This window comes from Enhydra lutris, unplaced genomic scaffold (genome assembly GCF_002288905.1).
Source record: "Enhydra lutris kenyoni isolate GAN:26980312 unplaced genomic scaffold, ASM228890v2 scaffoldscaffold26, whole genome shotgun sequence".
In the NCBI taxonomy this organism is placed as follows: domain Eukaryota; kingdom Metazoa; phylum Chordata; class Mammalia; order Carnivora; family Mustelidae; genus Enhydra; species Enhydra lutris.
The window spans coordinates 26,841,478-26,859,449 of NW_019154110.1; the positions used below are offsets into that span (position 1 = coordinate 26,841,478).

General features: G+C 58.9%; 2 protein-coding genes across 3 annotated transcripts; both read right to left on the bottom strand.

Annotated features, from left to right (window-relative positions):
- Positions 1 to 721: 721 nt before the first annotated feature.
- Positions 722 to 8,713, bottom strand: LOC111151529 (DExH-box helicase 58). Its single transcript, XM_022509583.1, is given in 14 exon segments — positions 722 to 1,306; positions 1,589 to 1,663; positions 1,665 to 1,686; positions 2,753 to 2,943; positions 3,654 to 3,815; positions 3,904 to 4,053; positions 4,558 to 4,814; positions 5,399 to 5,590; positions 5,773 to 5,899; positions 6,456 to 6,572; positions 7,280 to 7,470; positions 7,849 to 8,050; positions 8,245 to 8,412; positions 8,621 to 8,713. Coding segments are annotated over 13 exon segments (2,040 nt in total). The 5' UTR covers positions 8,621 to 8,713; the 3' UTR covers positions 722 to 1,120.
- A 670-nt stretch (positions 8,714 to 9,383) lies between these two features.
- On the bottom strand, positions 9,384 to 16,976 carry LOC111151705 (lysine acetyltransferase 2A). 2 transcript variants are annotated; one of them, XM_022509857.1, is made up of 18 exons: positions 16,623 to 16,976; positions 16,363 to 16,486; positions 15,876 to 16,021; positions 15,680 to 15,769; positions 15,210 to 15,391; positions 14,918 to 15,109; positions 13,976 to 14,082; positions 13,678 to 13,788; positions 13,450 to 13,589; positions 13,156 to 13,364; positions 12,858 to 12,984; positions 11,662 to 11,772; positions 11,087 to 11,230; positions 10,696 to 10,810; positions 10,568 to 10,604; positions 10,425 to 10,488; positions 10,224 to 10,308; positions 9,384 to 10,107 (listed from the first exon to the last, which is right to left on the bottom strand). In XM_022509857.1, the coding sequence occupies exons 1-18, from the start codon at positions 16,959 to 16,961 to the stop codon at positions 9,914 to 9,916; spliced, it is 2,517 nt and encodes an 838-aa protein (XP_022365565.1). In that variant the 5' UTR covers positions 16,962 to 16,976; the 3' UTR covers positions 9,384 to 9,913. The 2 variants fall into 2 exon arrangements, with proteins under 2 accessions (XP_022365565.1, XP_022365566.1); XM_022509858.1 differs by having other exon boundaries at positions 13,450 to 13,586; positions 16,623 to 16,972.
- Between the last annotated feature and the right edge of the window lie 996 nt (positions 16,977 to 17,972).

Consider the following 17,972-nt stretch of genomic DNA (forward strand, 5'->3'; position numbering starts at 1 on the left):
CCTTTCTTTCTCTTCTTTCTTGTTAAAATGAGAACAGAAAATTTAGGCCTTTACCACTTCCCCCACTCCCATGCCTATCTGAGCACCATGCCTGCAGTCCTGGATCTCAGCCTCTCCCCAGTCCAGGGAGGTGACCTGGGGGTTAGGGGAAGACGGAGGGAGCACTGCTGGGGTTGGAGCCTCTAAGGAGGGGGGGGGGGGGGGGGGGGGGGCGGCTCACCTTCTGGATGGCTCTCAAATTTAAACTTGTGATGCTCTCTCCAAATAATGTTACATGGGAACCATAAAGAGGGGTGGTTAAAAAACAAAACAACTTTAACATTAAAAATAGACCACAAAGCAGATCAGGGCTGGGGAGGGGTTACTTGGGAACGAGGAAACTTTTAAGGGTGATGGCTATGTTTGTTATTTTGATTGTGGAGGATAGGTTAAAATTTATCAAGCTGTACACTATGAATATGTAGTGTATTTTATGTCAATTATACCTCAACAGATTTTTTAAATACATCTTTTTTTTTTTTTTAAGATTTTATGTATTTGAGAGAGTCCAAGATAGCAAGAGAGAACATGAGTGGGGAAGAGAGGGGAGAAGCAGGCTCCCTGCTGAGCAGAGAGCCCTAGGTGGGGCTTGATCCCAGGACCATGAGATCATGACCTGAGCTGAAGGTAGACGCTTAACCAACTGAGCCACCCAGGCTCCCCACCACATCTTTTCTATAGCAATTTTCTACTAGTTTATTTTCAATTTATGAGGAGCCTCAAAAAATAGAGGGGAAGGAATGTCAAGGAGTCAAGGGAAACCGTGTTCATTGCTAGTAGAGTGTGGACAGCTTCCTGCCTGTTTCCTCCCCAACCCCTGCCTCCATCCAGCGCTTTTGAGTATTTGTGGGTGTGAGGAGGGCTTGGGGGCGAGCTGTGGTCCCCGAGTTGCTTCCTCAGTGTGGGAGTCTGAGCCAGCTTGGGCGCCCCAGGTTCCTCTGTGGCTGGTCAGCATGGCACCCACAAGCTGATGACTCAGGCTGGAGGGGCTTGGCCCCAAGCTTTGCCAGGGGAAGACAGTGGCTGCTGCGGACTCTCCTGCCCCCTGCAGGCGGAGGTGGGCACTGCAGTGACAAGGGGTTCATTCCAAGGAGAGGTTGGCCAGGTTCTGGGTGCAGTGCTGCAGGTAGTCAAAGTCAGGCACTGGGAAGGGCACGCGGGACCACTTCTTGGACTGGACTCTCCCCTGGGGCGTCTGTAGAAGCATGCTGCGGACCCGGAGCGCCGGCAGCTTCACTGACTTGTAGATCATCTGCAGACCCCAGGCCTGAGGGTGGAACAGGGAAGGCTGGGCTGGGGTCACTGTCCTCAGACTGGGCTTCTCTCCTCAAGGTGGGGGATCTGTGAATGCAGGGCCTGTGTCTCCCACCTCAGAGCTGTCTCTGCAATCACATCGTGGGCTCCCTAAGCTAGCAGTTCAACCCTTCTCCTCCACCTGGGGGCTCCTGCGGCGGAACAGGAGGATGTCCTGATGGCAGAAGGCTGGGCCTCCTCTCTCAGACTAGGGATTCTGAAGACTGGAGTTGAGGGCTGAGGCCCAAACACTTACCTCCCCACAGTTCCTGCAGTGAATGGTACCCCCAGGCTTCCAGTCCTTGAAGGCTCTGTCAATGACCACAGCCCCCCCGGGAGACACTGTAGTAGATCCTGGAGAGGAATGGGAGTCAGTCCTCATGCCCTCCTGCTTGCTGGGTCTCGGGCTCTTCTGCCTGCCAAGAGGCACAGAGACTCCGCAGAGCCTGGAGCTCTGCCCTCCAGTAAGTTCTGCCTGTGCGGCCTCATTGCGTGCCCTCTGCTCGGGCTCAGGCCTCAGCACTATACACCCAGATGATTCTAACCATCCCACCCCCCGGTGCCTCTCCCAGCTCCACCTTTCCATCCCAATTCATCACTCCCAACCCACACCATCCTTCCACCAACTGCCAGGGTGATCTTCTAAAAATGTAAATCTGACCTTGACATTCCCTTGCTCAAAATCCACCCAAGACTCCTCTCTGCCTGTGGGACAAAGGCCAGACTTTCAGGCCTGAACTTCACGGCTCTCCCCCGGCCAGCCTGTCTTCTTCAGGGTCTCATCCTTCACAGTCCTTCCCACACGAGCCAGCCAGAGGCAGTGCTCGCACATCATCCCTGCCTGGGCTCATCCCCCCTACCAGCCTGATCCGTCCTACAAGAACTCATTAAAATGCCGCCTCCTTAAATGAGAGGACCTGGTGTGTAGATCCTTGGCCCAGGGGCCTGGCACACAGTGGCTCCCTAGTAAATACTTAATGAATGGATGGATGGATGGACGGATGGAGGATGGGGGAAGGTTACCCTCAAGAGGACAGAGGATGAGAGGGTGATGGTTCAGGGACAAGCAGCCCCTCTGTCTTCAGAGTAGGTGGGACTGGATGGGGATGTGGGTGGGAAGCCCAGTTCATGGCCTCTCAGCATTTGGTATCCTGAACTCCAGTGCCTGCCCAACCACCCAGTGGCCATGGGAGCCCGGACAAGTCACTCTGCCTCTCTGAGCCTCTGTTTGCTTACATGTGAAATGGGGCAGTGATAAAACCTGTCTAGCCAGCTGCTTGAAAATACAGACTCGGTACTTGTCAAAAATGCCCTTTCAGCTCCCAAAGTCTCAGGGCACGGTCTGGATGGGAGGCGTTCTCTGTCCCCCATCATGCCCCTCCCTCCCTCTCATCCTGCCAGCCCCTTCCCCTGGCCTCACGAGAAGTTGGGGTTCACGTTGACGTGGTGGGCGTCCTCCACCTTCCGCAGGTCACTCCCATGGCCCACAGCCACCATGCAGTTGACACAGAGGAGCTGCACCTCCTCAGCCAAGAACTGCTGCCGCTGACTCTCCCGCTGGGCTACCCGGGCCGCCCGCTTGACCAGAGTGCTCCGCTGCAGGTCCCGGATCTGGGGTCAAAGGGGACACCAGGCAGAGCTGGGGCCTCACAGGCCTGACCCCTGGAACACTCTCAGGATCCAAGGGCTCCCGAAGACCTCAGATCATTAGTACTCGGAAGGGACTTCCCTCCACCCTCCCTGGAGCTTCGAGAAGCAGCTCTGTGGAGAAAAAGAATATGGACCAGGGGCAATGCTGGGAGCAGGGACAATGCTGGGAGCAGGGCAAGCTCTGTTGCCGAGTCTCTGCCCCCTCTATGGAGGATTTTGTGCAAAGCTGCTTCTTGGACTGTAACATGGGGCATCACTAATAATTGGGCTGGGATGACAGGGGTCCACAGGGACCGTCCTGGGTGAGGTTGGACAATGGTGACCCTGCCTCAGGGGAAACTGATTTAAGTCCTGGTTCTGGGCTTATTTTGGGCACATGTCTTTGTTTGTTTCCCCCCAGCCTGGTGCCGGAAGCACTGTAAGGCAGCCCTCACAGATACATGAAGTATTTGGTGACATGGCATCTTGGAGAAGAGCCATTGCCTTCCCAGGAAGCCCCAGCCTTGGCCTCTACCCTCCCTGCCATTCAGACGTTCCCAGGCGGGCCACATCAGTCCCCAGGAAAGGGGGAGCAGGGGCGTGTGTGTGCACATGTGCAGCCAGAGGCCTTCCAGGCAGAGTGCCCTCAGCCTCCCCTCCCCCAGCCCGCACGGTGTGCAGACCACCCAGACCTTGGCCTGGTACTCGGCCTCGTCCATCTCCTGCACAGCGGCCACGGCCTGCTCCATCAGCCTCTCCAGCACCTCATTGGTCAGCTCCCGCCGCAGCTCCCGACTGCCTTGGGTTGCCACAAACGAGTATTTGCTCTGACCAGCCCGGGCGCGGCCCCTGGCCTGAGGGAGGAGATTGGGCGCAGCCTTGAGTGGGCCTGTGGTCCCACGAGGACCTTTGAGGGCTGTTGGCAACACAGGGTTTGCACACCTGGACCATGGAGATCTCGTTGGTCAGGAGCCCGTAGCGCACCACCACGTTGCACTGGGGGATGTCCAGTCCCTCTTCCGCCACACTCGTGGCCACCAGGAGGTTCAGGGTGCCAGTCCGGAACTTCCGGATCACTTCTTGTTGGTCTCTCTGGGGTGGGGGAGGAGCAAGAGGATGGGCGCCAAGTGGTTTGCCTGCCCTCCTGTGACCCAGCATCACCTGGTTCGAGAGTTTGCCCCTTTTCCGAGGGAGCCTGAGTCTCCACCGCTACCCCCAGCATCTTGCCCGTCTTGCCAGCTAACCTCACCTAACCCCTGCCTCCCCTACAGACTCTTAAGGGCCCCCACCTGTCTATGGTAGGAGGTCGCAGGACCTATTCTTCTCCAGCAAGGGACTCCAGACCTCTGATCCTCTGTCCTGAAAACACCACTTTCCTCCTTCCCTGCAGATTCCCCAAGCGTCAGCCTCTCTGCGCCCAGGGACCCCCAAACTAGGAAAACCCTCAGTACCAGGGATCTCAGAGTGCACCCCTCTCCCCCTGTTCTCTGCCTTCTGCCTGGGGAAACCAGGCCCCCACAGCTCCGTGAAGACTCTACCCCACCCCTCTCCCCTAAGAACTCCCCCAGTGCTGGCTCCTCTCCTCAAAGCCCACACCTGGGTCATATGGGTGTTTTGGCTGTTGTTCCCCGCCCCGATCAGCAGGTCAGCCCTGATGTCCATGGTCTGCAGGCCCGGCTGCTGCTGGAGCCAGAGCAGGAGGGAGTGGACGCTCTGGCGGGTCTGCATGAAGATGATGCCCCGGGGGCTATCGTCGCTGCCCCCAAACTGCTCCCGCAGGATCTGTTCTAGCATCTCCAGTTTTGGGTTCTCCGGGCTGCACGTTGCCAGGTGGGCCAGCTCATTCTTGTAATCTGCCAGAAAGGCCCAAAACAGAGGCACAGGCATCAGGCCTGGAGGTGGGCAGGGCAGGGCGGGAGAGGGTGTGGCTCACAGGGACAGGACTGTGGGTGTAGAGGGAGCCTGAAGCTATCTGCCCCTGATTCCCCCTGAAGGGCCCCAATACAACACTCAAGGACATGCTCTGCCCACCCACCCAGCCTGACACCAGGGGCCTACAGTACAGAATTCTTCGCAGACACATCTCTGACCTCTGCTACCCAGGATTAACTCAACCTCAGGTGTCTCTGTTCAGAAAGGTCCTTGCCCCACCCCTCAGGCTTGCTGAGGCCTCTTGCCTTAAATGCCACTCGCAGACCACCTCCCCTTCCCAGCTTCAAGGTATCACAACACCCCAGACTTTCAAAAAACAGTCCCCCAACTAAATGAATTCGTTTTCATGTCTATACAAACCTTTAAAAATGAGGGCATACATCTTTTGTCCTATCCAGGTCCTTGACTCTCGGTTAGAAAAACAGGGCCCCAGTACCCTCGTTGGCCCCTTGCCTCCCTGCGTTGGCGCCGGGGTTCCGTCTAGTCCAGTTCCCGCGGGTCTCACCATCGAACAGCGCCAGCAGCCAGCGCTCGGCCTGCAGGATCTGGGTCTTCGTGATGCGCTCCTTGTCGTAGAAATCCCGCAGCCAGTCCAGGGCGTCCACAGCACGGACCGTGTCGTGGATGAGCAGCGCATCGTTGTAGCGCCGCAGGTGAAGAGCGTAGACCCGACGCTCCTGGAGCCCGGCCTTGGCCGCTGCGGGAGGGATGGGGGGCGGGGGAAGGCCTCAGGGTCTGAGCGGCCACGCCCCTCCAGGCCTGCTCCGGCCTTAGACTCAGCCGCCCCCCCCCCCCCCCCCGCCCCCCCCGCGCCCCGGGGGGAGCTCCGCCCCGGCAGGTCCCGGCCTCCAGGCCCTCCGAGCCGACCGCCCTTCTCACCAGCCTGGCTCAGCTCCACCACCTGCTGCTCGTAATTCTGCGTCCCGAAGTCCCGGCTCACCTCGAGCATCTCCAGGCGGTTGTGGATTTGGTCCATGAGTTTCTTCAGTGTGTCCCTAAATGGGTCCTGGATGGGAAGAGGGCGTGAAGGGATTCCCATACACCGGTGGGGGGGGCGGGGAGCCGTGAACACCCTGCATGGCTCCTGCCGCCAGGTCGGTGTTTGAGAAGAGGGCGCTCCAGAGAGAAGCCTGCGGGGATATGAAGGAGTCCCAGCTGGAGGCTGGGGTCCTGCTCTGCCTCGACCTCCTGCGTGCCCTTGACCTCTGGCCCGGGGACAGCAATGTCTTAAGTTCTTATGCAGCCCTTGTCCTAGCAGACGCCAGACAGTGTCTACACCTCAGGAGAGACCCTCTGCCCGAGGTGTAGGGCCCGAAGTGTAGGGTTTGCAAAGCATCCCACAGGGTTTCTACAGATGCCCACGGAGGCATCAGGGAGTCAAACAGCAGGCTGTGGGCACGGGCTGGAGCTTCCCCATTTCACAAAACCGACAAACAGAGGCTCAGACAAATAAAAAAGTACCCAGAAGTCCCAGAGCTCCAGTGGGTGGAGTCAGGGCTCAAGGCCAGGTGCCCTAACTTCACATCAGACGCCCCCCCTCGCCCCCACCCCGCCCCACTCACCTGGGTGCGCTTGTGGCAGAGGTTGTACTGTTTGCAGGGCTGAGGCCTGAGCTCCTGCAGCTGGGGGAGGTAGGTCTTCGGTGACATGATGCGCCATGTGTCCAGGTTGGCACAGAGCTGGGTAAAGACAAAAGGGTTCACTCGAATGGGGGACAGTCCTGTGAGGACAGTGGGCAGAACTCTGAGACTGAGTGAGGTCCCAGCGGCCCTGGAGCAGGGCCACCGAAGTGGGGATTCACTTCCTCAACAAATATTTATTGCTCGCCAGCTCTGTGCCCAGGGCTGTTGTAGGTAGCGGGGATCCAAAGAGTCTTATTTTGGAGTCGGGGAGACAGATGTTAAACCAGTGAAGCTAGCAAAATGGGAGGGTTTCGGGCAGTAGTTAATGAGCTCTGAAGACAATAAAATTGGATGGCATGTTAGGGTGCAGTGGGGGTGATCAGGGAAGGTTCTGAGGCGGTGACATTTAAGCTGTTCCCTGAGTGACAAGAAGAAGCCAGACAGGTCAAGTGCAGGGGGAAGGGCATTCAGGGCAAAAGGGAGAGCGAGTACAAAGGTCCTGAGAAGGACCTGATATGGTCAAGATCCAGAAAGAAGGCTGGTAGAGTAGGCGTGAGGGGAGGGTGCCAGAAACGAGGTTGGAGAGGCAGGCTGGGTCCATGGAACTTTTGTAAACCACGATAGACCACAGAGTCTAATCTAAGCGCAGTGAGAAGCCACTGGGGGCTGGAGCTTGTGTGCCTGGGAGAGCCTGGGGAGGGCATGGGGCAGGGGGCGGGGGTGGGGGGCTCTGGTAGGGGCAGGGCCACGGGGGCCAAGCTGACCTGCAGGATGTGGTCGATGGCCCCCTTGAGCGTGGAGGCCCCGCCGGTGCCTGGGGAGGCTGTGAGCCCCAGCACCTGGGGCAGGGGCCGCATCCTCTGGAGTTTATGCTCTAAGTACCGGCTCAGGATGACATTGTAGACAGTGTCTTTGTGCGTGTGGTGACACTCATCCACCATGAGCAGGGAGAAGGCTGGGGACACGAGGGGCAAGGCTGTGACCTACACCTGCAAAGCCCTTCCTCCCCCATAAGCTTTTCTGAGCGCAGCCCCCACAGGTCGTTTCTCTCCTTCCTCCTTTCTCAACTTGCACCGGGGCTCCGGAGAGCAGCCTAGGCAGGGGTGACTTACCTTCATTTTACACATTAGTCAACTGAGGTTCGGCGGGGTGGCTCGGGGGACTTGCCGCAGATCCCACACCATAGCCAGGCTGACTTCCATGATGGTGTATGGTGAATGGGGAACCCCTCACTCCCACCAAATGTCCCGCAGCTTTACTGGAAGGGGTGTCCTGGGGGCAGCAGGTAGGCTGCCTCAGGTGCGTACCCTTGGCCCTCGCTCACAGCCCTCACCATTGAGCTCCACGTGCTCCTCCTCCTCGGGGCTGGTCAGCGCCATCTGGAGCAGCTCCGCTGTGCAGATGATCAGGTCATGGCTCCGGGCCAGGTGGCCAAAGCCAGCTCGTGGCCCCATGTCCCCGCTCAGGGTTATAATGGCCCAGCGTCTGTCCAGCATGCGGCTGAACTCCTCACAATGCTGGCTCACCAGGTGCACCTGCGGATGGAGAATGAGGTGAGGGCAGGAAGCTGGACAGGTGGCAAGGTGACCCCCCAGGACTGGGCTGGGGACAGGAATGGGAGAAAAGGCAGGTGAGCTTAGAGGTGGCCACGGCAGCCCCGGAGTTCGGGACGGGCTCTGGAGACACCTGAGGAGCTGAGACCCCGCCGAGGGGAGTGTGGGCTACTCACCCTGTTGACCAGTACCACCACCTTGGCTCTGTCCACAGTCTCCAGATGCCTTTTGGCCACGTACGCAGCCGCCCGGGTCTTCCCAGCCCCCGTGGGCAGCCACACGATGATATTCTTGCCCTCTAGGGCAGGCATGATTACCTCCCACTGGTAGGGTCGCAACTCCATCTTGAGAATGGAAGGAGACTCTGACCCCTGGCCCACCCAGCCCCCTCCCAGCTCCCACCCCCCCCCCCCCTGCCCCTGGAAAACCCAGTCTGGGGCCCGAGACCACCCCATCCCCACTTGAGGGAGGTGGGGCAGGGCAGGGCAGGGATCTACCTGGAACCTGATCTGGCCAAGACAGGAGGCAGAAGTAACACAAACTCTACCTGACTTCTGCCCTGTCGGGTCTTATCTGCAACACCTGCCGAGGCGAGGGCCGGCTTAGCTTAGCCGGATGCCGATGCCGGTGCGGATGCCGGTGCCCCTGGGCTGAGCAGAAATCGAAAACAGAAACTGAAACTGAGGGAGGAGTCAGCTCCGGCAGAGTTCAGCCTTAGGAATCTCCCTTCCCCCTTTGCCCCTCCCCCAGCAAAGCTGCAGGAAAGTACCCTTTCACTCCTCCTGGGTCCTGCAGGTCCCTTCCCCAACAGCAGAGTCTCAGCCACCCCACCCCGACCCCACGCCTTTTGAGCCAGCTGTAACCATGTAGACCCAGGCCAAGGCGGCCGGGTGGAGAACTGGGACCCCTGCAGCCCCCACACCTGGACCAGGAGCAGCCAGGAGCAGGGAGAAGTGGGGGATGCAGCCATCACTGCAGGGGCGCCGGACTAGGCAGGAGGCTGGTGGCGGAGGGTGGCCCCTGCACCAGCGGAATTTTTTAAGAGTGTACTTATTTGAGAGAGAGCACGTGCCAGAAAGCAGGAGCAGGGGGAGTGGCAGAGGAATAGGGAGAAGCAGGCTCCCCGCTGAGAACGAGGGTCGATCCCAGGACCCCCGGATCATGACTAGAGGGGAAGGCAGACACTTAACCGACTGAGCCCCCCAGGTGCCCCATCCATCTGAGCTTTAATAGGTGCACTTCTGCAGGAGGTCCGGGCAGGAACGGGGTCAACCTGCCAAGGTTGGGGACCTTACCAAAGAAACAATCACACAGAGAAAAAAAAAAGAGCTTTATTGTTCCCTCTGAGGGATTAATGCCAGGAAATGAATGGTCCCCGGGCCCCCCACTCCTAGGGGGCAGACAGACAGTGCAGGGTGAGGGGTGAGGCAAGGCCCCTCCAATCCCAGCTGAACTTCAAACACTTAAGCCCCTCTCTCACGCTAAGATGTACAGTCCCCACCCTCCAGGAAACAATGGGCTGGGTCAGGCCCAGGACTCCAAGACTCCATGGCTCTGTGGGTACAGGGCTGGGGGCCACCGGGGCCGGTCAGGGCTTATCCTCTGGCCAGCAGCCACTTGGGAGGGGCTGAGCCCCGGACCCAGGAGACCCCTCCCCAAGGTCAGATACAACGAAAGCTGTGTGTGCAGGTGGGGGGCACCTGCAGTTCCAGGAAGGGCCGCAGGGCCGGGGGCTGGAGCGTCCGGAGCTGAGAGGCACCAGGCCTCCAGGGCCGCCCCCTGGCCATCGGATCAGAACCCGAGGTGGAGACATTCCAGGTCAAGGCTGCGGTCCAAAGCCGGAGACTACTTGTCAATGAGCCCCCCCTCCTTGAGCTTGAAGTAGAAGAACTTCTCCAGGGCGCTGGCGCAGCGGCAGTACTCGCTGTCCGGGGGGGTGTACTCGCGGCAGTTGGCGATGACCCGCTGCAGGTCGGCCACGAAGAGCTTGCGGGTGACGTAGTAGCGGCTGCGCAGTCGCTCAGTCATGGTCTTCAGGTCTGGGGCGGCGGGACGTAAGGGCTCACCTTTAGGAAGCTGGGGAGGGCAGGGCCGTGGGGCCCAGGGAAGGCAGAGGCAGGGGCAGGTTTGGGGGGCAGGAATGGAGCGTCCTCACCAATAGGGAAGCGGATGACCTCGTAGTAGTCAGGGGCTTCCGCCTTCTTCACAGGCTCCATGAAGGGCCAGGCACTGGGGTGTGACTGGAGAGGAAAGCCGAGCTGGAGCCAGGCCCACTGTGCCCTCCGCCCAGCTGGTGAGTACCACCCACCCCAGCCACTGGCGCAGGTGCCCCCAGAAGGGAACCTGGTCTCCCCACCTTGATCTGGGCCAGCAAGTTTTTGAGGGTCGTATAGAGCTGGTCTGGATCCTTCAGCTCCTTCCTGGGGCAAGAGATGCCACGTCTGAGGCCCTGGGTCCTTCTGCCTCCCCTGACACCCACCTCCTCCACACAATACTCACCCCTTCTCCTTCCCCAGTGGCTTCCAGCCCGTCTCTCCTGCAAAGTGGGGAGTGGGGAGAGCATCCCTAAGAATTTGAGAACACACCCCCAGCAGGGTGCCCCCTCCCCCACCAAGACCCCTGCTCACGAATGCCGGGGACACTCTCCACGGGGATCTGCCTCACTCCCTCCTTGAAGCAGCTGAGCCCGGGGTACACCTTTCGGATCTGGGCCTGTTTGCGCTCAATCAGCTTCTTGATGATCTGAGGGAAGGCAGGGCCTGAGAGGCCAACTCCAGCCCCAGCAGCAACCCTCCCAGGGCCAGAGGCAGAGGCCCTGCCCCTGAGCCCAGGCCCCTCACCACCTAACTTCCCTGAGAGGCAAAGCAAGAACCAAGATCCTGGCCCATGCCCACCTCACAAGTGCACATACGTGTGGCACATATCCACACACGTGTGCTCACCCCTCCACGCACATGAAAAGTCCCAGGGCTGAGTACATGCGCACGCGCACACACGCACACACGCATACACACACACCTCCTTCTGCTTTTTGATGATGTGGGACAGCTCCGTGTAGGGGATCCGGGGATTCAGCTCACACTCCATCAATGTTGCACCCTCATAGTCCTTAATGTAGCCCAGGTAGCGGCTCTTGGGCACTTTGATGTCCTTGGAGAAGCCCTAGGGAGTGGACAGTTATGACCTGACCCACTAGCAAGGCCCTTCCAACTTGAATCACCCTTCCCCCAGAAGCCCCCTGAGGGGCCATGCAGGCCATGTCCCCTTCTCCCTGGTTCCCGGATCACCTTCTATGGTAGCTGGTGTGCAGGCGGGGGGCTCTGCATTGTGTGGGCTCAATTAATCTGTCCCTGGGAAGGCTCTAGGTCAGCTGCCCCTCCCAGCCCACCCTCAAGAGTCTCCCAGTTCTTCCAGCCTGCCTGACTGCCCTACAGGTCCCTACTCTTCACTGGGGCAGCAGCGGGAGGCAGGCAGCTGGGCACGAAAGACTTCCCTTCCCTCCCATCCCATCCCATCCCATCCCCACCAGCAGGCTGGACAGGATGACCTCTAGCCCCAGGCAGCAGGCAAGTGTGGGCTGAGGCAAGGGTCACCTGCTTTTTGAAGTAGCCGATGGCATACTCGTCAGCATAGGTGAGGAAGTAGAGGATGTTGTGTTTGATGTGATACTCCTTCAGGTGGTTCATCAGGTGAGTCCCATAGCCCTGCGGGGGAGGGGGGCAGGGCTTAGCAGGGGGGCCCCGAATGGAGAGAGCAGACTGCATAGGAGGTAGGGACAGCCAGGGGACCCAGGACAGGGAGGAGGAAAGGCAACTGGCAGAGGAACTGAAGTTTGTGGGGAGAAAGCGAAGGACACTGGGTTTCTAAGCGCTTACTCAGGGCCACGAGTGGTGCCTGGGACTTTACAGACCACCTCTCAGGTCAGCCCACGAGGTGAGTATTTTTACCTCCATTTCCCAGAGAAAAAAACCCAAGAAACCAAAACCTGCAACCCAACTATGTTAACTACGTTAGAAAACGTGTCCAAAGTCAGCCAGCCAGCCATGGTAAGGCCAGGACTGAAATCCCAACCAGGAAGTTGCGGTCCCCATGTCACTGGTTCCCAGTTCCTGGGCCTCAGAGTGAGGGGGGAAGGGGAAGAGGAATCACAAGGGCCCTACTCATTTCAAATCTGAACCCTAAAGAGAGAGTGTCTCCCATACAGGTCAAGACCGAGTGGCACCATGCAAATCTGGCTTACAGAAACCAGGAGAACTGGGAACCCTACCAGCGGGTCTCTTATGCCAACCATGGACAGAACCCAGGACTATCACCCAGCACCAGGCTAGTGTAAAAACTATTAACTCCTCGGTATATGTGAATGTTCCGGTGTTGAAAGAAATTCAGGTTCATTTAAAAGTGTTATTCGTAGGGGTGTCTGGGTGGCTCAGTCGGTTAAGTGGCCAACTCCTGATTTCAGCCCAGATCACGATCTCTGGGTTGTGAGATCGAGCCCCACATCAGACTCTATGCTCAGCAGGGAGTCTGCTTGAGATTCTCTCCCTCTGCCCCTCCCCCTGCTTGTGTGCTTATGCGTTCACTCACTCTCTCTATATAAAATAAATAAACCTTTAAAAAAAGAAAATAAGAGCATTAATGGTTTGGGGACTCTAAAGTGTTTTCTTAACGCAGTTACCAAAGGACAACCGCCCCCTTGTGGGGCTGGGAGGAACTAGCCGGCCACTGAAAGAGGGACTGGAGACTGTGGCTTCCCCTCTGTGCAAACTGGGGCTGGGGCTAAGGCACTCACCTTGACCTGCTCATTCGAGGTGACGGCGCAGAAGACAATCTCTGTGAAGCCCTGAGTGGGAAACATGCGGAAGCAGATCCCACCGATGACCCGCCCATCCTTGATCAAGGCCAGAGTCTTGTGCTTCCTAAGGGGAGAGGGGAAAGGTCACGGCCCCTACCTGGTCCCCAAATGCCTCCCAGGTCCCTAGAGCCTTGGAGGCCAGGGCTGTATTCAGAGCCAGAAGCGGAAGAGCAAGTATTCCCACAGGCTGGGGACGGTCATGGTGCCTGGGGCTGGGGCCCTTGTGGGGACGCACGGGTCAAAGACAAGGCGGGCGATATACTCCTTGGGCATGCGTGGCAGCTGATGGGAGAAGACGTTCTGCAGCCCCACAAGCCAGAGCAACACCCGCCGGTTGGCCTTGGGTGTCAGCGAGTTGCCGATGACATGGAACTCGATGATGCCGCGGCGCTCCTCCAGGCGGGCTGTCTCGTCCCGGGCTGCGTTGGCCGACAGCAGGCTCGTCTGGGCACCAGAGGTAAGGGAGTGAGCTGCGGCTTCTGGCCGGTGAGGCCCCTCCCCACACTATGTAGCGAGCCAGGCTGCCCACCTCAGGCCCCAGCATGGCGGCGGGGTCGGTGATGGTGAGCATGACCTCGTTGACCAGCTCCATGGGGATGTCGCCCATGACACGGAGCCGCTTGGCATCCTCCAGGGTCAGGTTCTCTGGGAGCTTCCTCTTCTCACCTGCTGGGGAAGGTTGGCAGGGTCTCCGGTGGACAGCAAAAGAGGTTAGGGGGGCCAAATGAGAGTCAGGGGTCAGGGGTCAAGTACGCACCTGGCATGGGCTCAGCCCCTCCGGAATCCAGGCTCAAGGAGCTGTTGCTGCCCCCACCCATGGTGGGGCTGAAGAGGGGGGTGCTGGGGACAACTGCTGCGCTGACTGTAGCTGAGAGGGAGCGAAATCAGGGATAGGGGGTGGTCAGAGGTGGTGGTAGGTCCCCAAAAAAGGATTCCCCAGACACACCCTCCTGCATGTCCCCCTGCTGCCATCCGCAGTGCTTCTTCCCGGCGGAGGGCTGAGCTCTGCCAGGGAAGCCAAGCCAAGAGCCTGCAGAGCCTGCTGGGGCACGTACCCGGCCTGGGCACCAGCTGCGTCCCCTCTGAGGGCGGCATGGTGAAGCCAGACTCCCAGATCGGAGAGTTTGCCCCATAGATCTCCTCCTCCAGCATGGACAGGAATCTGTGGGGAGGGTACAGGCTGTCTCACAACTCTGTCCTCCAACCAAGGCAGCAGCCTGGACCAGACACCAGAAGGAATGGAGGCAGGTTGAGAGACCCAAATGTCACGGAATTGGGAGCCGAAGAACAGAGACAGCCTTCAGACTAGGGGAAGACACAGTCCTCGGCCTCTTGGGAGCCCCTAGTCAGAGGCAGAACAGGACAATCTAGACAGAGAACAGAGGCCAAGTCTACCACAGTGTGTGGCACAGGGGGACAGGGTCTGAGCTGGTGCCTTCCTGAGCTATGTGGGAAGTGCACAAGTCACCCTGGGTCTCAGGATCCCCTCCTGCCACCTCATTGTCCCAGCTGGAGGCAGAAGGGGCACTGAAAGGCCTGCATTAGTCAGTGGACGTTTCTTATACCGGGTAGCTATGAGCCAGGTTTAAAACGAGAGGAAAGTATAGCAGAACAGAGGAAAATCTCACAGGAAGGACCGCGATGGGAGTGGAAATCGGTTTCCCCTCAAGCGTAAGCTCTGGTTTCTCGGCGCGCTGTGCTTCTGAGGCTGTGTCCAGGCCCCGTGGGAAACAATGAATCCCATCTACCAGGGGCGTGGGCAGGGGTAAAGTTAGCACTCGGGCCGTGTCCCTGCCATTCCCAGACTAGTACACGCAAAGGCAAATGCCGGCAAGTCACAACTGGGCCCCAGACAAGTGTGCCAGGTAGACACCCAGATCCCAGAAGCCTCCTGGAGGGGAAGGAGAGACCACTCCAGGAAGCCTTCCTGGAAAAAAGGGGACAACAGGGAGGATGTGAACTTGGGACAGATCCTGATAGGCCAGAACAAGCCTTACTTTGGGAAGTGGGTGAGGATGAGGGTCCTCTTCTCAGGCACCAGCTTGTCCTTCTCCACCCGGAATTTCTCCAGCAACTGTCGCCGGGTCACCGTGAAGATGGAGCGGAGGAGGCTTCGCCCGAAGATGTGAGTGGTCTCGTAGCGGGGGAGGCTGTCGCAGCTCTGGGGCACATGGCAGTAGCAGAGCCACCTGTGGGCAGCAGGGAGGTGGGAAGGGAGAATGGGGGTGCTGGACCCAGGCTGGGCCTCCAGGCCTCCTCCACCCCCACGCTGGCCCTGGCTGGGCCTACCTGGTATAATTGACCTTGTAGGTAGCCACATCCTCGGCCTGAGACCGCTGCCGAAATTGGGCTGGCGTCTCAAGCTTCCAGTAGTTAAGGCAGAGCAGGAACATCTTTGAGAGCTCAAACATCGTCTGCCGCTCCCGAGGAGCCAGGTGACTGAACTTGTACTGCACGAAATTCAGCACACCCTGAGAAGTGGGCAGGGCACAAGACCAGGAAGGAGACGTGAGCAGCAAGGAGGGGTTTCTTACCCAAAACCTGGTGCTTCCTGAGGGGAGCTAAAGCTCACCTCTCGCTCTGGGGCTCTTGGTGAAGAAAAACTCCATCCCCCTTTCCACCCCCATGTCCATCTTGAGCCCCAAACTCCCTCCCTTCTCTGAACCTGTCCCTTGTTCTCAGCTTGAAAAGGATGGGGAACACAGGCTCCTCACTCCCCCAAGATGCCCCCAATTCTCTTACCAACTCCCTCACCCCACCTGCTCAATATTAGGCTTCTCAAAGGGGGGACTGCCCAGGGAGCCCTCCACCACTGGCCGTGTCATCTGCAGGATGCATTTCCGCAGGAGCTGGAGGAAGAGGAAGGGGGAGGAGTAGAGGTCAGTGGAGCTCAGAGCTGCAGACTCCCCAGCCCCACCTCCTTTGCTCACTCACACTCACTTGGATGAAACTCACCTTGAAGAGGTAGAAATAGACCTGCTTAGTGTCTGTGTCCTCCTCTTTGTGAACAGACATAAACAGATTCTCCACGTCTACCACCATACCCAGCAACCGGTTGATCTCATCCTCTGACACATTCTCCAGGTGGGACACATGGTCAGCTGTAAGAAGGACAGGTGATAGGGTTGGGAAGAATGGACACATCACCAGAGCTCCCCGCCCCTCTTCATCACCAGCCAATTTACAACCTAAGTCCCTCCAACCAGTGTGACCGGCAATGAGACCAGCTGCTCCTACGTCAGCCCTTGGGTGGACCCTGTCTCTTCTGGGCTGGCAGATTTCCTGTCTCTTCCCTTGGGAGAATACATGCTCCCAACCCAATCCCTCCTTAAGGGGGCATTTTTAGTTTCACAGATAAAGCTCCCTGACACTTACAAAAGCCCGTCCAAGCAGGACCCAGCACCTGCCCCCGCCCCAGCTCCAAGGGCACTACCTGCCTTACCCAAGGGGTGCTCACAACTGCGGCACAGCTCGCTCAGGTTGGCAGCTGGCTGCTGCAGGTCCATGCGGGGTGCAGTGGGGGGCTTGGGGTTTTTCCAGCCATTACACTTGCAGGTTTCATTGGCCTGCAGAAGACTCAGTCAACAGCCCTGTAACTGGGGACGGGGAGCCGATCCCCAGCCACAGATTTGCCCCCATTCCCACCCGAGACCCGAGATGCCCCAAGCCCCCCCCCCCTCTCACCCCAGGCCCCGCCCCCACCTTGCAAGCCGAGAAGACCCCTAGCTTCTCGAGCTTCTTGGCGCGCGGCAGCCCCCGGACTTGCGCCTTCCTCTGGCTGGCGCGCTGCTGCTGGCTCAGACCAGGTCGAGCCGGATCCCCTCCGCTCCCCGTCCCCCCACTTCCTACCCCAGGACCCCCAGTCCCTGTGCTGCCGGCTGGCGCTGCAGCTGGGGCGGGGGCTGGTGCCGGAGTGGGAGCCGGAGTCGGGGCTGAAGCCGGACTAGGGGCAGGAGTCGGAGTTGGGGCAGGGGCTGGAGACTGAAGGGGACGGGGCTGAGTGGCCGGGGCCGGGGTCGAAGCCTGGGAAGGTTCCGCCATGTCCTCCCCCGCAGCGGAGCGCGGCGCGGCGCGGCGCTCCCAGCCCTAGGGCCGCATGGGCAACCGGCGCTCAACGCGCAGGCGTCGCTGCACCGGAGCATGGTGGGAGTTGTAGTCTTCCACGGCCGCTCCCTTGGCCTCCAGCTTCCAGACTTTTCTGTCTTGTCTGTGGGTCCCAGACAAATAAGTGAAGCCTGAGTCATTACCCTAGATTGGCCTCTCCTTACTTATAATCTCTCTTTGAAGGATTCCGGGATTGGTGTTTTTGTGGGGACTTGGTGAAGCATCTGAGAAAACAGGCTTCTGTTGAGGGGAATCGTGGAGTCCGCCCACCTCCCAAGCGTCGGGGTAGAAGGGCCGGCCTGGGGTCTGGAGTTGTCTTGGCTTCCCGGCACACCTCCCCCCACCGCCAACGGCCCTGTCCCACCAGTCTGCAGACACAGAATTGCAGCTACAGTGGAGATTAAGAAGCAACACTTCCTCTTCCTGCCCCGTGAAGTGGTTGGTTACACGGCTGTGCTCTTTGTGGGATAATTCAGCTGTACTCTTTGGTGCACTTTTTTGTATTACGTTACATTTCAGCAATAAAGGATTATTGTAAAAGCACTGAGCACCAGAGGATGTTCATGGCCACAAAACCCGATACCTAGATGAGGATGAGGCAGAAGTAAAGGCGGGCACATCCTAGTGGGCGGGAATGACTCTCCCCGTAACAGCGTGGGCACCTCGAGGGCAGGGCCGGCGTCTTCATTTTGCCCCAGAGCCCAGCCCTGAGCCTGCCCCAGTCGACCCAGGGTCCGAAGCACGAAGGAAACCAGGAAGCCCTGTTCACCTCCCAAGCCCATGTGTCACAGGGCTGTGCGCGGTCAGAGAAAGGACGTTCGGAGAATGGAAGACCCCACGGTCACATGCCCTTGGCCCTGTTCAAGGGACGGACCCTTGTCCTCAGGCCCGATTCTTGGAAGGGCAAGAGCCCAGCGGCTCAGTCTCGTCTCTGCCCTGTGCTGGTGA

Bases quoted from the DNA above. Each gene is read 5' to 3' on its own strand.
- LOC111151705 (XM_022509857.1), bottom strand. From the start codon at position 16,961: ATGGCGGAACCTTCCCAGGCTTCGACCCCGGCCCCGGCCACTCAGCCC. The intron at 13,590-13,677 runs GTGCGTACTTGA...AACCTTCCCCAG, and splicing joins AGGGGCTGAGCCCATGCCAG to CAGGTGAGAAGAGGAAGCTC. The intron at 10,811-11,086 runs GTGTGTGTGTAT...GCCTTCCCTCAG, and splicing joins TCATCAAAAAGCAGAAGGAG to ATCATCAAGAAGCTGATTGA.